At 41.6% G+C, this 13,533-nt stretch overlaps 1 protein-coding gene across 3 annotated transcripts in view; it reads left to right on the top strand.

Annotated features, from left to right (window-relative positions):
• Positions 1-13,533, top strand: part of CPS1 (carbamoyl-phosphate synthase 1) — a 193,528-nt gene that overhangs the window by 99,627 nt on the left and 80,368 nt on the right. For all 3 annotated transcript variants that reach the window (XM_083626151.1, XM_083626152.1, XM_083626153.1), the window contains 2 exons: positions 1,580-1,756; positions 5,254-5,372. In XM_083626151.1, coding sequence (XP_083482277.1) covers positions 1,580-1,756; positions 5,254-5,372 — 296 coding nt within the window. The remainder of the gene's footprint in view (positions 1-1,579; positions 1,757-5,253; positions 5,373-13,533) is intronic.

A 13,533-nucleotide genomic window follows, 5' to 3' on the forward strand; every position in this document is an offset into this window, starting at 1 on the left:
TCCGAGGAGTCTGCCTGCCACTCAGCCGCCCTACAGCTGAGGGGGAGGCAGCGGGCAGACCGTTTGGGCAGCGCCTAAGGAGAGATGTGTGACTTGGGCGTGCTGCAGGCCCCGCGGTGAGTGCCGCCTGGCATTTTGTCACTCCCCTCAGTGGTGATACCCGAGACGGTCTCCCCGTACTGCACCCCCCTTCCTCCGCCCCTGCCAAGGGTGACCTAGTCCCATGCCCCAGATTGAACCCAGATTGGAATGGAGTTGGGCAGACTGTACCATCCACAATCTGGACTCTTTTTTGGTCCTCCATTTTATTACAGCTCTCTTACAGCTGCAGTAAGATGGATCCATGTTAAGTCAATTCACTTAATGAACATTTAAATAAACCTAAAATAATGCTTTCTAGGAACAGGAAAAGCTCACTGTTGCTTTCCAGGTTGAATTTTGATTGTCACTGATGAAATCTACAAACGCATAAAAAAACACTGTGAAAATGCTTTTTAGAAAAATGTTTTGAAAAATACGTTGAATTTTGCATAGCTCATTGTGGCCATATAGTGTCACATTTGTATATTGCACTTTACAACACATTTATAACGTTTTATTTGCAGCTGTGTAGATGAGTCAACTGAATATGCAAACAAATTTAGCATTATCAACAATACATCTCCAGAAAATTTTAGGAAACAGACAGATTTTTCTGATATATGCATGGTTCCACTGATGTATAAGATTTTTGTTGCGGCGAGCTCCTTTTTAGCTTTAGGGGTCAGGGAATGTACAGTTGAGGATTAAAAAGCAAGGCAATTTATGCATAGTCTGCTGTGATTTTAATTATTTCAGTACTGATTTTTTAAAAATGTTTGGATTGTTTCATTGGGGTTTGTTTGTAAGCTGCCTCAACCAGAGAATGAGTAAGGATATGTATAATTGAATGAATACAGCATGCAACATGCAGAAGAGACAGGAGTACAGTTGACAGTGGAGCTGCTCTTTCATGTGTGGAAGTGTTTCGTTTATACATTAAACAGTGATCTACTTTTTAAAGCATGTGTAGGGCGCCTTTGGGCCTCCAGATGTCCCTGAACTACAACTCCCATCAATCTTGGACATTGACCCTTGCTTGCTGGTGGCTTATGGGAGTTGTGGTTCAGCAACATCTGGAGGCCCAAAGTTCCTCACACCTGTTTTAAAGCAAGGGTGGGTAATCTGTGGCCCTCCAGATGTTGTTGGAGTCCAATTCCCATCAGCCCCAGCCACTGCGGCCAACAGTCTGCTTGATGGGGGTTGTAGTTTAGCAGCATCTGGAGAGCTGCAGGTTCCCCCATTCCTGTGACAAAAGGTAGACGTTCCATGGCTCCCTCTTGTGGCTTTACATCCTGCTGTGATCTCCTGTTGCACAGATTTCTTCTGTGCTCTGAACTCTTTTCCATGGAAGTTTCAGCCTGATGTTTTTCCTTATGGCATTCTTGTAGCGGGAGCCCAGATGGTCCTCTTCTTGCCTTGATGGAGGAGTCTGGGAAATTCTGGGGCAGAGAGATGGCATCTTCTGTGCAGTCCAGTCAAATGAATTTCCTTACCGCAGGTTATGGCTATTGGGCGAACGTTCGAAGAGAGCTTTCAGAAGGCCTTAAGGATGTGCCACCCCTCCGTCGATGGCTTCGCAGCAAGTCTGCCAGTGAACCAAGAGTGGCCTGCCAACGTGGACCTCAGGAAAGAGCTGGCCGAAGCCTCCAGCACACGGGTGTTTGCTATGGCCAAGGTATTGTTGTAGAAAGATTGGATCTCTTCTGCCCTCCCTCCTCCCATCCTTACCCATGATTGGTGATTTTGCAGTGATCAGCTTACCTGATTATTACCAGCCAGTTTTTCTCATCAAATTATAAATTAAGAAAAGAGATCAGCACTTGGTGCTTCCATGCCATGTGGTCCTTAAGTTTGGGGTGGTGGATAATAAGTACTGTTGGAGCAAAAATAGAAGTGCCTGGTGAGCCCTCGGACAAAATTACCTTGAAATTCTCTGTGGTGACATTTCCCACCAGGTTGTTCTCTAATTTGCTGTGTAAGAAAGAGGGTCATTGCCATAAGTAGTCATTGTGGCAGCCTTACATGAAATCTTCCCTATTAAGAGGTAGGATCTAATTGCTAATTTTCCATCACAGAAACATGAATTGGCAATCATTTCTCTCAGATTCCCTACTTTATTGCACAAGTATTTTTCTGGTCTCATTCCTAATATTCTTCAGTATGAGAAGGGTAGAAATTGATTATTCTAGAATACATAATTATATAAATCAGTATCTTACTTCAATAATAATAATAATAATAATAATAATAATAATAATAATCCACCTTTCTTCACTTGTTAAAATATAGTTCAGACAGCTGGCAGTGTGCTGATCAGTAGTCCCTAAACATTGTTCTGACACCTGGAGCATGAACAATCTATCCCTATTAGTGCAAACCCTCATTAAGTCATGTTGCAGGTCCTGTCAAAAGTCCTTATTTAAACCTCCATTCCCCTCCTCAAGAAGTGTCATTTATTTTTGTTGGATTGAAAAGTATTATGACTATTTGCATTTGAAAACCAAATGCAATGAAGAAATCCAGGCAAGGACCCCTTGAGTCTGTATCCAGAAAGGCCGAGCAGTGCTGCTTGAAGTAGCAGTTCAAGGGGGTGGCAAAGCACTCAAGGCTCACGCCAAAGAGATTGTGCAGGGCTGCCTGGCACATATATATATATTTTTATATAAATTTTTTTATTGGTTTTTCAACACATATTAAAAGACAATACAACACAATACATAAACAAACAAACATATAAACACGTATAATTTCTTGACCTTTCTTTCCTTAAACCTTCTTTCAGCGACTTCCCCATACCTCCCCTTTCTGCATCCCTGTTTTAAATCATTCCAGCAACCCCTAATTTCAATTTCTTATAGCACTTTCTTTAAATCTTTTTTCATATCCAATTGTTTGTCACTGCAATTCTATTTTGCATTACCCAAGACATTTTAGCATTCATTAATTTTACAACAATTCTTAAGATAAACTTTAAATTTCTTCCAATCTTCTTCCACCGTCTCTTTCCCTTGGTCACGGATTCTGCCAGTCATCTCCGCCAGTCCCATGTAGTCGATCACCTTGGTCTGCCATTCTTCCAGTGTGGGTAGTTCTTGTGTCTTCCAATACTTTGCTAAAAGTACTCTTGCTGCTGTTGTAGCATACATAAAAAACGTCCTATCTTTCCTTGACACCAATTGACCTACCATGCCCAGGAGGAAAGCTTCTGGTTTCTTCACGAAAGTGCATTTAAGCACCTTTTTCATTTCATTATAAATCATTTCCCAGAAGACCTTAATCCTAGGGCACGTCCACCAAAGGTGGTAAAAGGTACCTTCAGTTTCCTTACATTTCCAACATTTGTTATTGGGCGTATGGTAAATTTTTGCCAGCTTGACTGGGGTCATGTACCACCTATATATCATTTTCATAATGTTCTCTCTTAAGGCATTACATGCCGTGAACTTTATACCGGTGGTCCATAACTGTTCCCAGTCAGCAAACATAATATCATGTCCAATGTCTTGTGCCCATTTAATCATAGCTGATTTAACCGTCTCATCCTGTGTATTCCATTTCAACAGCAAGTTATACATTCTTGACAAATTCTTAGTACTGGGTTCCAAAAGCTCTGTTTCTAATTTCGACCTCTCCACCTGGAAGTGCCTGGCACATATTTTCAGCAAACCATATAACCACGAACAAACTGTTTCTTAGTCCATGAATTGCACCTGCCTTCTCAACTATGGAGACTGATGTTGGACAAAAGACGTTTGGTATAAATGATTTTCTTTACTTCAGAAGGAAACTGAAGCCTGCATTAAGTATAGAAGCCTTCATCTGAATAAACATACCAATGTCAGCTGCAGGTATCAAGAGGAATGTTGTAAATATTCTACAATAGATAATAAGGTTCTACAGAGCCCTGTGCAAATATAGCAGCAGGGTTTTCAAACTTTCTGTTTGCAAGGAGACTCCTCTGCCAACCCACTGACTAGGAGAATCCCTGCATGCTCTACTACAGAATGGCAGAGGAACCAATCAGGGAACAGCTGAGGGAAGCTCTTGAGCATTCATAGGCAAACTCAGCCCTCCAGATGTTTTGGGACTACAACTCCCACCATCCCTAGGTAACAGGACCTGTGGTCAGGGATGATGGGAATTGTAGTCCCAAAACATCTAGAGGGCCGAGTTTGCCTATGCCTGCTTTTGAGCTTTGGGAACAAGAGAAATGTGTAATCTGCCCTCGTATGGCCTGAAGGCACAGGAGGCAACCTCCTTGTTCAGCAAGCCCAGGCCTAGAATCCTAGAACTGTAGAGTTGGAGGGGACCTGGAGGGTTACTTAGTCCAACCCCCTGCTATGCAGGAATCTTCTGCCGAGTGTGGGACTTGAATCCATGATCCTGAGATCAAGAGTCTCATGCTCTACCACCTGAGCTATCTGCCCTGTCAGTGTCTGAATGGAGAGACCGCCTGGGAACACCAGGACCACTGCTTTGGCTTCTGTGGTGGAAGAAAGGCAAAATATAAATGTAAGAAGAAGAATTAAATAATCTCTGGCCAAGTATGGAGGCGCTCACTTAGAGCTGACTCTGTTGAAGCTTAGAGAGAATCCCTTCACATTATTTTTTAATCCCCTCTGAGCCCCTGTAACTGGTAAAAGCGATGCCCATACCCACGCCTGGCTCTGCATACAGGCACGTGGACTTGTGTGTAGCTTCCCACTTTCAAAATAATTTGTAGGGGATTGTAAACAGTTTGTTCTGGTGTCCAGGACAGCCGCAATTTCAAAGAGGCACTCAAAAGTGGTATCTGAAGAAGTGTGCATGCACATGAAAGCTCATACCAATAACAAGCTTAGTTGGTCTCTAAGGTGCTACTAGAAGGATTTTTTTTATTTTGTTTCAACTATGGCAGACCCACACGGCTACCTACCTGTAACTCAAAAGGATGTTAAGCATAAAAGTGTTTTTCAGTAAGTGAAAACAACAGCAAAATTCAGAGCATTGTTTTAGTTTGTGGCTTACAGAGCCCATCCAAACTGCTGTTGGAAGCCACACTCCTTTAGCCCCTTCTCAGATGGGCCCAAGGTGGAGAGTATACCTAGCATATATTTTCAACTAATCATATACTCATGAACAAACCAGTTTTTTGTCCATGAACTGTGACTGATCAATACCTCTTTCCGGCAGGCTTTGAATGACAACAACCCTGTGGACTATATCAATAAACTTACAGCCATTGATAAATGGTTCATCTATAAAATGCATAATATTGTGAAAATGGAGAAGACCTTGAAAAGTCTTAATAGGTAAGACTGCCAAATTCCTTTCTTTTAAAGCTCATTTAGCATATTATTCACATGCTTATCCCAACTCTTCAGTACTTGCTTCACCATATGCAGATGCAGATGCAACAAAGGTTTCTATACTCATACTCATTTTTTTAAATGTTTGAACTAGCAAGATGCGCACCAGTGCTGGGCATGTATACCAGAATAAGGTAATAGAGGCAGTCTGTAGCTTTGAAGATAGTCTGAGTTACATCCTGTCTCTTCCCAGCTTGCTGTTCCCTATCTTTCCATCCCCCTTGGAGCCAACTTCTTTCCTCCTCCTGCCTCATCTTCTGCTTCATTTCCTCCACTGCCTTGTCTGAACTCTGGCTTGCATTCATTTGTGTTCTCAGACAGTACCTGCGCTGGCCACCAGGGCGGCCCTTAGGGTTGGCATCGTTGGGCACTGGTTGAGGTCTGCACCTCAGGACAGACCCCAGTGTAGGTCCTCAGAATCTCCTGGACCTGCTTCTCCTCTTCTTCTTTGCTATGTTGCAGCAGCATCCCCCACTTCTCTTGCCCTCACCATCCAGGCAGTCCCCCCCCCAAAAAAATCAGGAACTTACCCTGTTGGTTCTTTGTATCCACATTCCTTCTGAACCTATTCCTTGTTTCCGTGTCAGCCTTTGCACCTTTATTTAGGGTGAACCGTGTTGGTTGCTAACAAGCAAATAGGTTTGAGATGCACTGTGAATGGGTAAAATGACTACTTTGAAGGTTTTGCAAAATGAAAAATGGGGGAAGTAAATATGTTTAATAAATAATACCATCACATATGCCAATCTAATAAATATTTATTGCTTGTAGCCATAGGCCATTGCAAATATAGTAAAATGCCTATTAGCACAGACATAAAACATGGATACATTCCATTTAAAATGCAATCAAAATTAAAATAAAATTTAAAACTTCCTGGGATTACTCTTAGATTTAGCTTGCTCAAATTATAAAAAGCCACTTTTACAAACCATTGAACATTTGGTTCAAGATTCTCACTCGGATTTTCTTCACTTCAGTTGCAAACTGTGCAGCTTAATAGGATATATACTTATATTCGTCAGATAAAAAATAATACTGAATTGCCCCATCCGCCACATTGTGACACAAGGTAAGATAGCCTTTTCCTTCTAAGACAGCCATACAGTGGGCAGTGCAATAAATAATGTACTAAATTGTTAGCGCACCTCTGGAAATGGTTGTATTATCTGTTTCTTATAGGGATAGGATTGCATCTGTCATTCGAAGAAGCAGATGGCATCTGTTGAGATCTTACCGTATTGGCCCGAATATAAGCCTCACCCGCAAATAAGCCGCATCTTTAAAATTCAAGGCTTCTGGGGGGGGGAGTGCAGCTTATATTCGGGCCAATACGGTAATTCTGTGAATGCTTTTCTCACTTGTGTATAGGTAACATTAGACAAATACCTTGGAATTCAGTTGTCTTTTTAATGGCAGCCTACCACTGAATATTATCAATCCCTTCCGTATCAGGAGATTAGCGGACTTTCCCAATCTGCTGATTAAAAATGGGTTGAAAGCCAAGCCTGGCCACATACTCTGTAGGAAAAGAATACAGATTCATTTCGTCCTGGCAGATTTTCACCCATTCCCGCCAATCTCAGTTGTTCATGCCAACACTTCTCTGGGAGTCTCAAGTCGGCCATTTAATGGAGCCTGCACCAACACTGGACCATGCTTTTGTTAACTCGCAATTCAGTAGAGGGCAAACCTTTCTCTACTCTCAGCAAACCTGCTGGTGTACCTGGATATCAAGCAAGTAATTGCCTTAAGAACCCATTTTGGAGTTTTTCCAATGAAGTGACATTGCCGTCACCCCAGTCCTCAGGCTCATAGCACATTTCGGTGAATGCTTTCCTAAGAAATATTTTTAGAACAGGCTGTGGCATTTGGCTGCCTTCAGAAAAGAAAAACTTTAGTTCTGGATACCATTTTGACAGCTTCACAAAGTGTTTCCCACTGAAGTGTGTCCTTAAAGGCACTATGCTATTCAGTGGGATGGCCATCCATTGTCCACGTGTGCTTTCTGTGTCCTTTCTTGATTTTTTTTTTTAACTTTGGAGTAATTATTGCTGAGATGCTCTTTATTGCAAAAAGATCTAAACAGTTATAATGAGATCCATAGCCAGATCCTTTCACTCCTGCAAGCCGAATGAAGGAAGAACTACAGGAGTGGCTGTTCAAGAATAACAATGAATTAAAGTGATTGAATGTTCTTCTTTGGTTCAGGGAATGGGAGTTACAGTCCTCCGCAAAAATGGAGACACACCCCATTTTTAAAAACCCTGCCTTTGATTAGCTGCCAGCATTAACCACATGGAGCTTCTGATTGAGATCACTGTCAGCAGATTGGTAGCTTTCTGAACCAAATGTTTATCATACAACTGTGGGAAAGAAAATTTAATTTTCTTTTTAAAAATGATAATTTTCTGGGAATGAAGAGCTCTCCTTAGGATGGAGAGAAATGAGCAGTGATGGTTGCTGGATCTCCACTTGCTCCTTCTCCTCCCCACCAGCCTTTTGAAATCTTAGTCCCAGCTAGGGATGTTGGAGAATTCCAACAAAAACGGGAAAGAAAGTGGAAATTTGTGTAGTTTGTGTTTGCCTGTGGTCAGGAATGGAAATCACAGAAGCAAATAGCCACATAACCTACATAGCACACTTTCTATTAAAGGCAGAGAGGCAAATAAGGCTGCTGTGTCTCTTCAGTCCGTGCTGGGCTTTTCTCCCCATTGTCAAGCACCAAGGATGTGAGTTGGATAGCTCTTTGCAGAGTTTTCTGCTGCTGTGTGTACTATGCATGTTCTCATTACTCAAGGTGATATAGACATTTTATGAATAAATATTAGAACCTCAAGGTGCGATGCCCTTTCTGCTTCCTTCACATCTGTGTTTTGGTGTACTGTTTAAATACGTACCAGAATAGAACATTCTGCACCCGATGGAACCTTAGGCAGATCATGGGTGGAATCTGAAGCAGCCATAAGGAGAGACCTCCGTCAGTTCAATCATTTCTGCTTGCCTGATGGAAGGATCTCCCCTCTCCTTCCCCCACATGCTGTTCTGGGGGGGTTCTCCAGCTGCCCCAGAGCCATTTTTGTGTGTGGGGACACATAGAGGAAGGAGAGGGAGGAAAGCTATTTTGTGCCAGTGGGGTTTGTTCTGGCTCCTGCTTGTGCAATTATTTAGTTGAAAGTGTGTGTGTGTGTGTGTGTGTGTGTGTGTGTGTGTGTGTGTTTGAAAAGGTAGAGTGAAGATAAGTGTATGGGAAACAATCAAAGCAGGTATCTGGGATGTATTTCTTTTCCCTTTAAATATTATATAATGGTCAATTGTTTGCTCTCACAAGTCAGTTGATTTAATTGCTTATATGCTGAGTCCTATAGAAACTTTAGTGACATTGATGGAATTCTTGCTTTTTCTGGAAATGGTCATGACAGGCTTTGACCCACTGGAGAGCAAAGGTCAGAAGCAGCACTAATTTGCATAAAGGTGCATTCATTTGTATGTGCAGAATTGGAGGCTTCTGACCTTCTTTTAGTGCAAAATTCCAGCAGTCAATCTCCCCACTTTTTATGCCATAATATGCCTATATATCCAGTATGACTCACTTCTCTCCTCTCTTCAGAAAGCTATGATCGTGGAGGCATTTCACTCTATTATGTGACTGTATAAAACAAAGTGCAACCGACGGCAGTAAATTGAGGACCAAGGCTGTTTATTGGTCTCCATCCTTTGCTGACGTGGGCATTCTCTTTGTATTTTATGAGGCCCAGAGAGCCTCCTTGATGAATTAGTGCCTAAAACAGTAGTCCGTTTTTCCTTCGTGATGCTTCTGGCTCTCTGAGGTTCAGCCACAAGAGGGTGCCAGAAACTCACAATACATGGAAGTGCAGTTCAGGGAAGTAGCTTGGCAGAAAGCTTCCAGTTATTGTTATGAAAAAGGCTTTCAGCTAATCTTTGTTCTGTTGCTCCTTTGAGAATCTGTAAATTTTTAATTATATAGTTATTTCACCCAGAAGGTCAGCTGCAGTTTTAGTGCCTATGGAAGGGGGGGAGAAAGTTTGCAGTAGGTTATTTACTGTTTCACACATAATCATAGAATTGTAGTGTTGGACGGGTCCCCCAAGGGTTATCTAGTCAACCCCTTGCAATGCTCAGCTAAAGCATCCATGACAGATGACCCCCCATCCTCTGCTTGAAAGCCTCCAATGAAGGAGAGCTCACCACCTTCCAAGGGAGTCCGTTCCGCTGCCAAACAGCTCTTAATGTCTCTGATGTTTAATGTCCGATGTTTCTGATGTTTAGTTGGAATCTTTTTTCTTGTAACTTGAATCCATTGCTTCAGGTCCTGCCCTCTGGAGCCAGAAAAAATGAAGCTTGCTCCATCTTTCATGTGACAGCCTTTTAGATATTTGAAGATGGCTGTCATATCTCCTCTCAGTCTCCTCTTTTCCAGGCTAAACATGCCCAGCTCCCTCAACCGTTCTTCATAAGGCTTGGTTTCCAGACCCTTGTTCATCTTGGTCACATGTTCTGGCTTGTCAATACCCTTCTTAAACTGTGCTGCCCAGAAGTGGACACAGTACTCGAGGTCTAACCAAGGCAGAATAGAATGGTACTATTACTTCCCTTGATCTGGAGTAACTTCAAATCTATCTTCCATGTCATGATTTATTATCTTTCTGATTTCACTTATGCATTCATAGTTACTGTGGTTGAAATGAGCCAGAATTTTCCACCATTTGCATTGAGTCCATTTGCATTGCATTTGTTCAGTCTGCTAAGAAATTCAAGCTATTTTACTATGTGTGGATTTGTGTAGTACCTTTTCTTTTAAGGCACATGAGAGCTGAAAGGATCTTGGATATTTTCACAGATCCGACTTAATTGGTTGTTTATGGACATAAATCAGAACATAATTAAGAATTGGAAGGGGTAATTCTTTGAATTTTGCGATGTGCACAATATGTGTATTTTACAGGGGAAATACTTATAACATGCATATTTTAATGGAGAAAAAAATGGGTCATGTGTATTTATGGGGGTGAGTAAAGTGTGTATGGTATGCATATAAAACACATATTTCATGCAAAATGCATATTGAATAAAATGTGCAATTTCAGTGCAAGTTTTTCAAACAGTTTTTTAAAAAAAAAACTGCAGAAGGTTGGACAGAACTGATTTATGTTTGAAAGCACGTGAAGCTGGCATGGAGTGGAAATGAGGCTGATCTGTCCCTCTCTAAGTTAGGGAAGAGTTGTGATAGTATTTCACGTGTGTCTCATGGCACTGATTTAACAGATGCACATGTGCGTGCACATACCAAAACGTGTGCTTTTACGCATTTCATAGTTCAAACAACAACTGTTCTTACTAAGACCTCTCTAGGTGAAAGGCCTTCGTACTGGAGAGAAAAACTTCTCTTCAAGCTTGCAGTTTTCCACTTCAGGGAGATTCAGGTCTTGCTAGTAGAGGATGGGGCCAGAAATCTGTTCAATTCACATTTTTAATGTGAACCTACATGGTTCACGTTTCCCAAGTGAACTGAAACATTGTTGTCCTTCAAAATGTGGACATCTCTGAATTTTGTGACATAGTCTTCCAACCAAAAGAACACTTACAAAAAGAGAACGAGCCTGCGTTAGGCAAAAGTGCACAGAATAATGCTTGTATTGGTGATAATGAGGTGCAGAGTGCACTTTATTTGGGGAAATAGTTAGCACAAAATGCACATATTTCTTTAAATGCACTCAAGTTGTCCATGAATGTTCACAGAATCATAGAATTCATAGAATCATAGAAATGTAGAGTTGGAAGGGTCTCCTGAGGGTCATCTTGTGGAACCCCCTGCAATGAAGGAATCTCGACATACTCTTTTAAAAGTGCACAAACTAACATGGAAATGGAGAGGGCTAAATTTAAGGTCGAGGAAAGAGAGAGAGAAGCCAAGGTGAACACATTCACCTTCCGTAGTTTCCAGAGAACTGAGTCAGCGTGCGTCCTCTGCGTGTTCAGCACAGAATGTGAGGGATATTTATTGATTAATATCCCTGTCCTAAATATTTTTTTAAAAAAACAACAACATGCACTGATATCAGAGGGAATGTTAGGGAGGCAAGGGAATGAAAGTCAGGACAGAAACAGGCCCCATCTTGGTTCTTCACACTAGTTTATATACTAATAGAAAATGATAATGTATTGTGACTTCAACTAAGGGTAGAGTCCTATATACCACATCAGGCAGCACTTCTAAATGACGGCCAGAAGAAAGTTAATGTCATGATAGAAATGGGATTTGGCACTTTTATGCTCCCCCTGAAGCCTGCAGTTTCCAATCACCGTTCCACTCCCCCTGCCCCCTGTGTAGATTTTGTTCTACCTTCACTGTAAAACTGTTTCCAGCTTGAAAGTAACCCGCTGTGACACAAGCTTCACTTTAGATCCCTCAGCAATGTTTAAATATGACCAAGCGCTCATTGGCAACTTCCCAGCTGCTTGCCATGCATCTCCGCTAGCTGCAAGGTGGCTCTTCTATTACAATCGTTATTAATTGTTTGCATTATAAAAGTGCCTAGAGGCCCAGCCATGAATTGTTCCTATGGAACGTAGAATCCTTTTGGAAAGCAGATGCTTTATTTGGCTTGATCTGTTAGACAGATAAATAGACTAGAGAGTGATTAAACCCCGTGAAATGAATTACATTTAGAAGAAGGAAATGCTGTGATTATTACCAATCCATAGTTCCTGCTATATCCATGATATATCCATATTTTCTCAGTTAACCGTCTGCAGCTCTTCACACATTAGGATGGTCAGCTGGTGTTCCCTGGGCCAGATCCAGCCTTCTTCCAAGGCTAAGTTTTTCAATGCAATTGTATCTTTCCACCGTTAGGCCCTACCAAAGTTTACTAAAGGTCTGGTAGAAAGTTTACTCTCCATTTCAAGCTGTTGGAAGGTTACACTATCTAGCTCAGTGTTTCCCAAACTTGGGTCTCCAGCTGTTGTTGCACTACAACTCCCATCATCCCTAGATACCAGGTCCAATGGTCAGGGATGATGGGAATTGTAGTCCAAAAACAGCTGGAGACCCAAGTTTGAGAAACATTGATCCAGTGTATATTTAGGGATGGAAAGATCAGTCTATTTCTGGTCCAGATCAAATTCACACTTGTTCAGTCAGAAGTCATTTCTGCATTGATTTGTGACTTTATAAATTTTTGTATCAATGTTTTTATACACATTTTATCTCAATGCACACATTTCTGGTTGTATTTTATCCCAAAATGCACTATTTTTTTATTCATTTTGATATTTTTAAAATCTGAGATGTGTATTTCCCAATGCAGAGAAGTGCAAAATCCAAAGGATAATCATATTCTGTGTTTTAGGTGTGAATTAGGTCAGTTCACTTAGAAATGTGTCCCCAAAGAAATTATCTTCAAATCCTTGTGCATATTCCCAATTCTCCATCAGCGTCTGGGTTTAATAATGGATATATTGCTGAGTAATTGTCCCCCCCCCCCAGGGCTCCAGAGCCATAACCATTTCGCAGCCCCTATGGCCTGCTGGGTAATTCCATTTCCTTTTCTTCTGGCTTGGCAATAGTGGAAGCCAGGGCAGTACCCTGCAGAGGGGCAAATTTCACATGGAGCCCACCAACTGCTGATTGGTAATTTACTGGATTCAAATAATACAAAGGGAGCAAGGGAAAGAAATATTTCTTGCTTCACCGATACAGATAGCTTCTGTGATTGGACTATTCACTTCATCTCTGCTTTTTCTACTTCTCCTTAACTGTCCTGTAAATCATCCTGATTGCTCGATGGCAGGGGGTTAGTTGCTGCCATTGGTTTATGGAGGGGAGACTTAATGTACTTGTAATTCTTGTTAAAAGGCTTTGTACGGCTTCTGTACAAGCTGCTTGTAGCTGATGTTTCCACAGCCCTTTGTGAACCTGAACTCTTAGACCCTCCCTATAACTCACTTTATAAAGAAGGAAATTGTCCTTTTCTGAAGGACATGCCAAGGATGGCCCTTCTCCTCTTTATGTTTGCATTAGCTACGGAATCTTTGCTCAAAGATTAGAAGTAATGAAAGACTAAAAGGTATACCTGCAGGA

The sequence above is a fragment of the Podarcis filfolensis genome, assembly GCF_964270895.1.
Source record: "Podarcis filfolensis genome assembly, chromosome: 1".
In the NCBI taxonomy this organism is placed as follows: Eukaryota; Metazoa; Chordata; class Lepidosauria; order Squamata; family Lacertidae; genus Podarcis; species Podarcis filfolensis.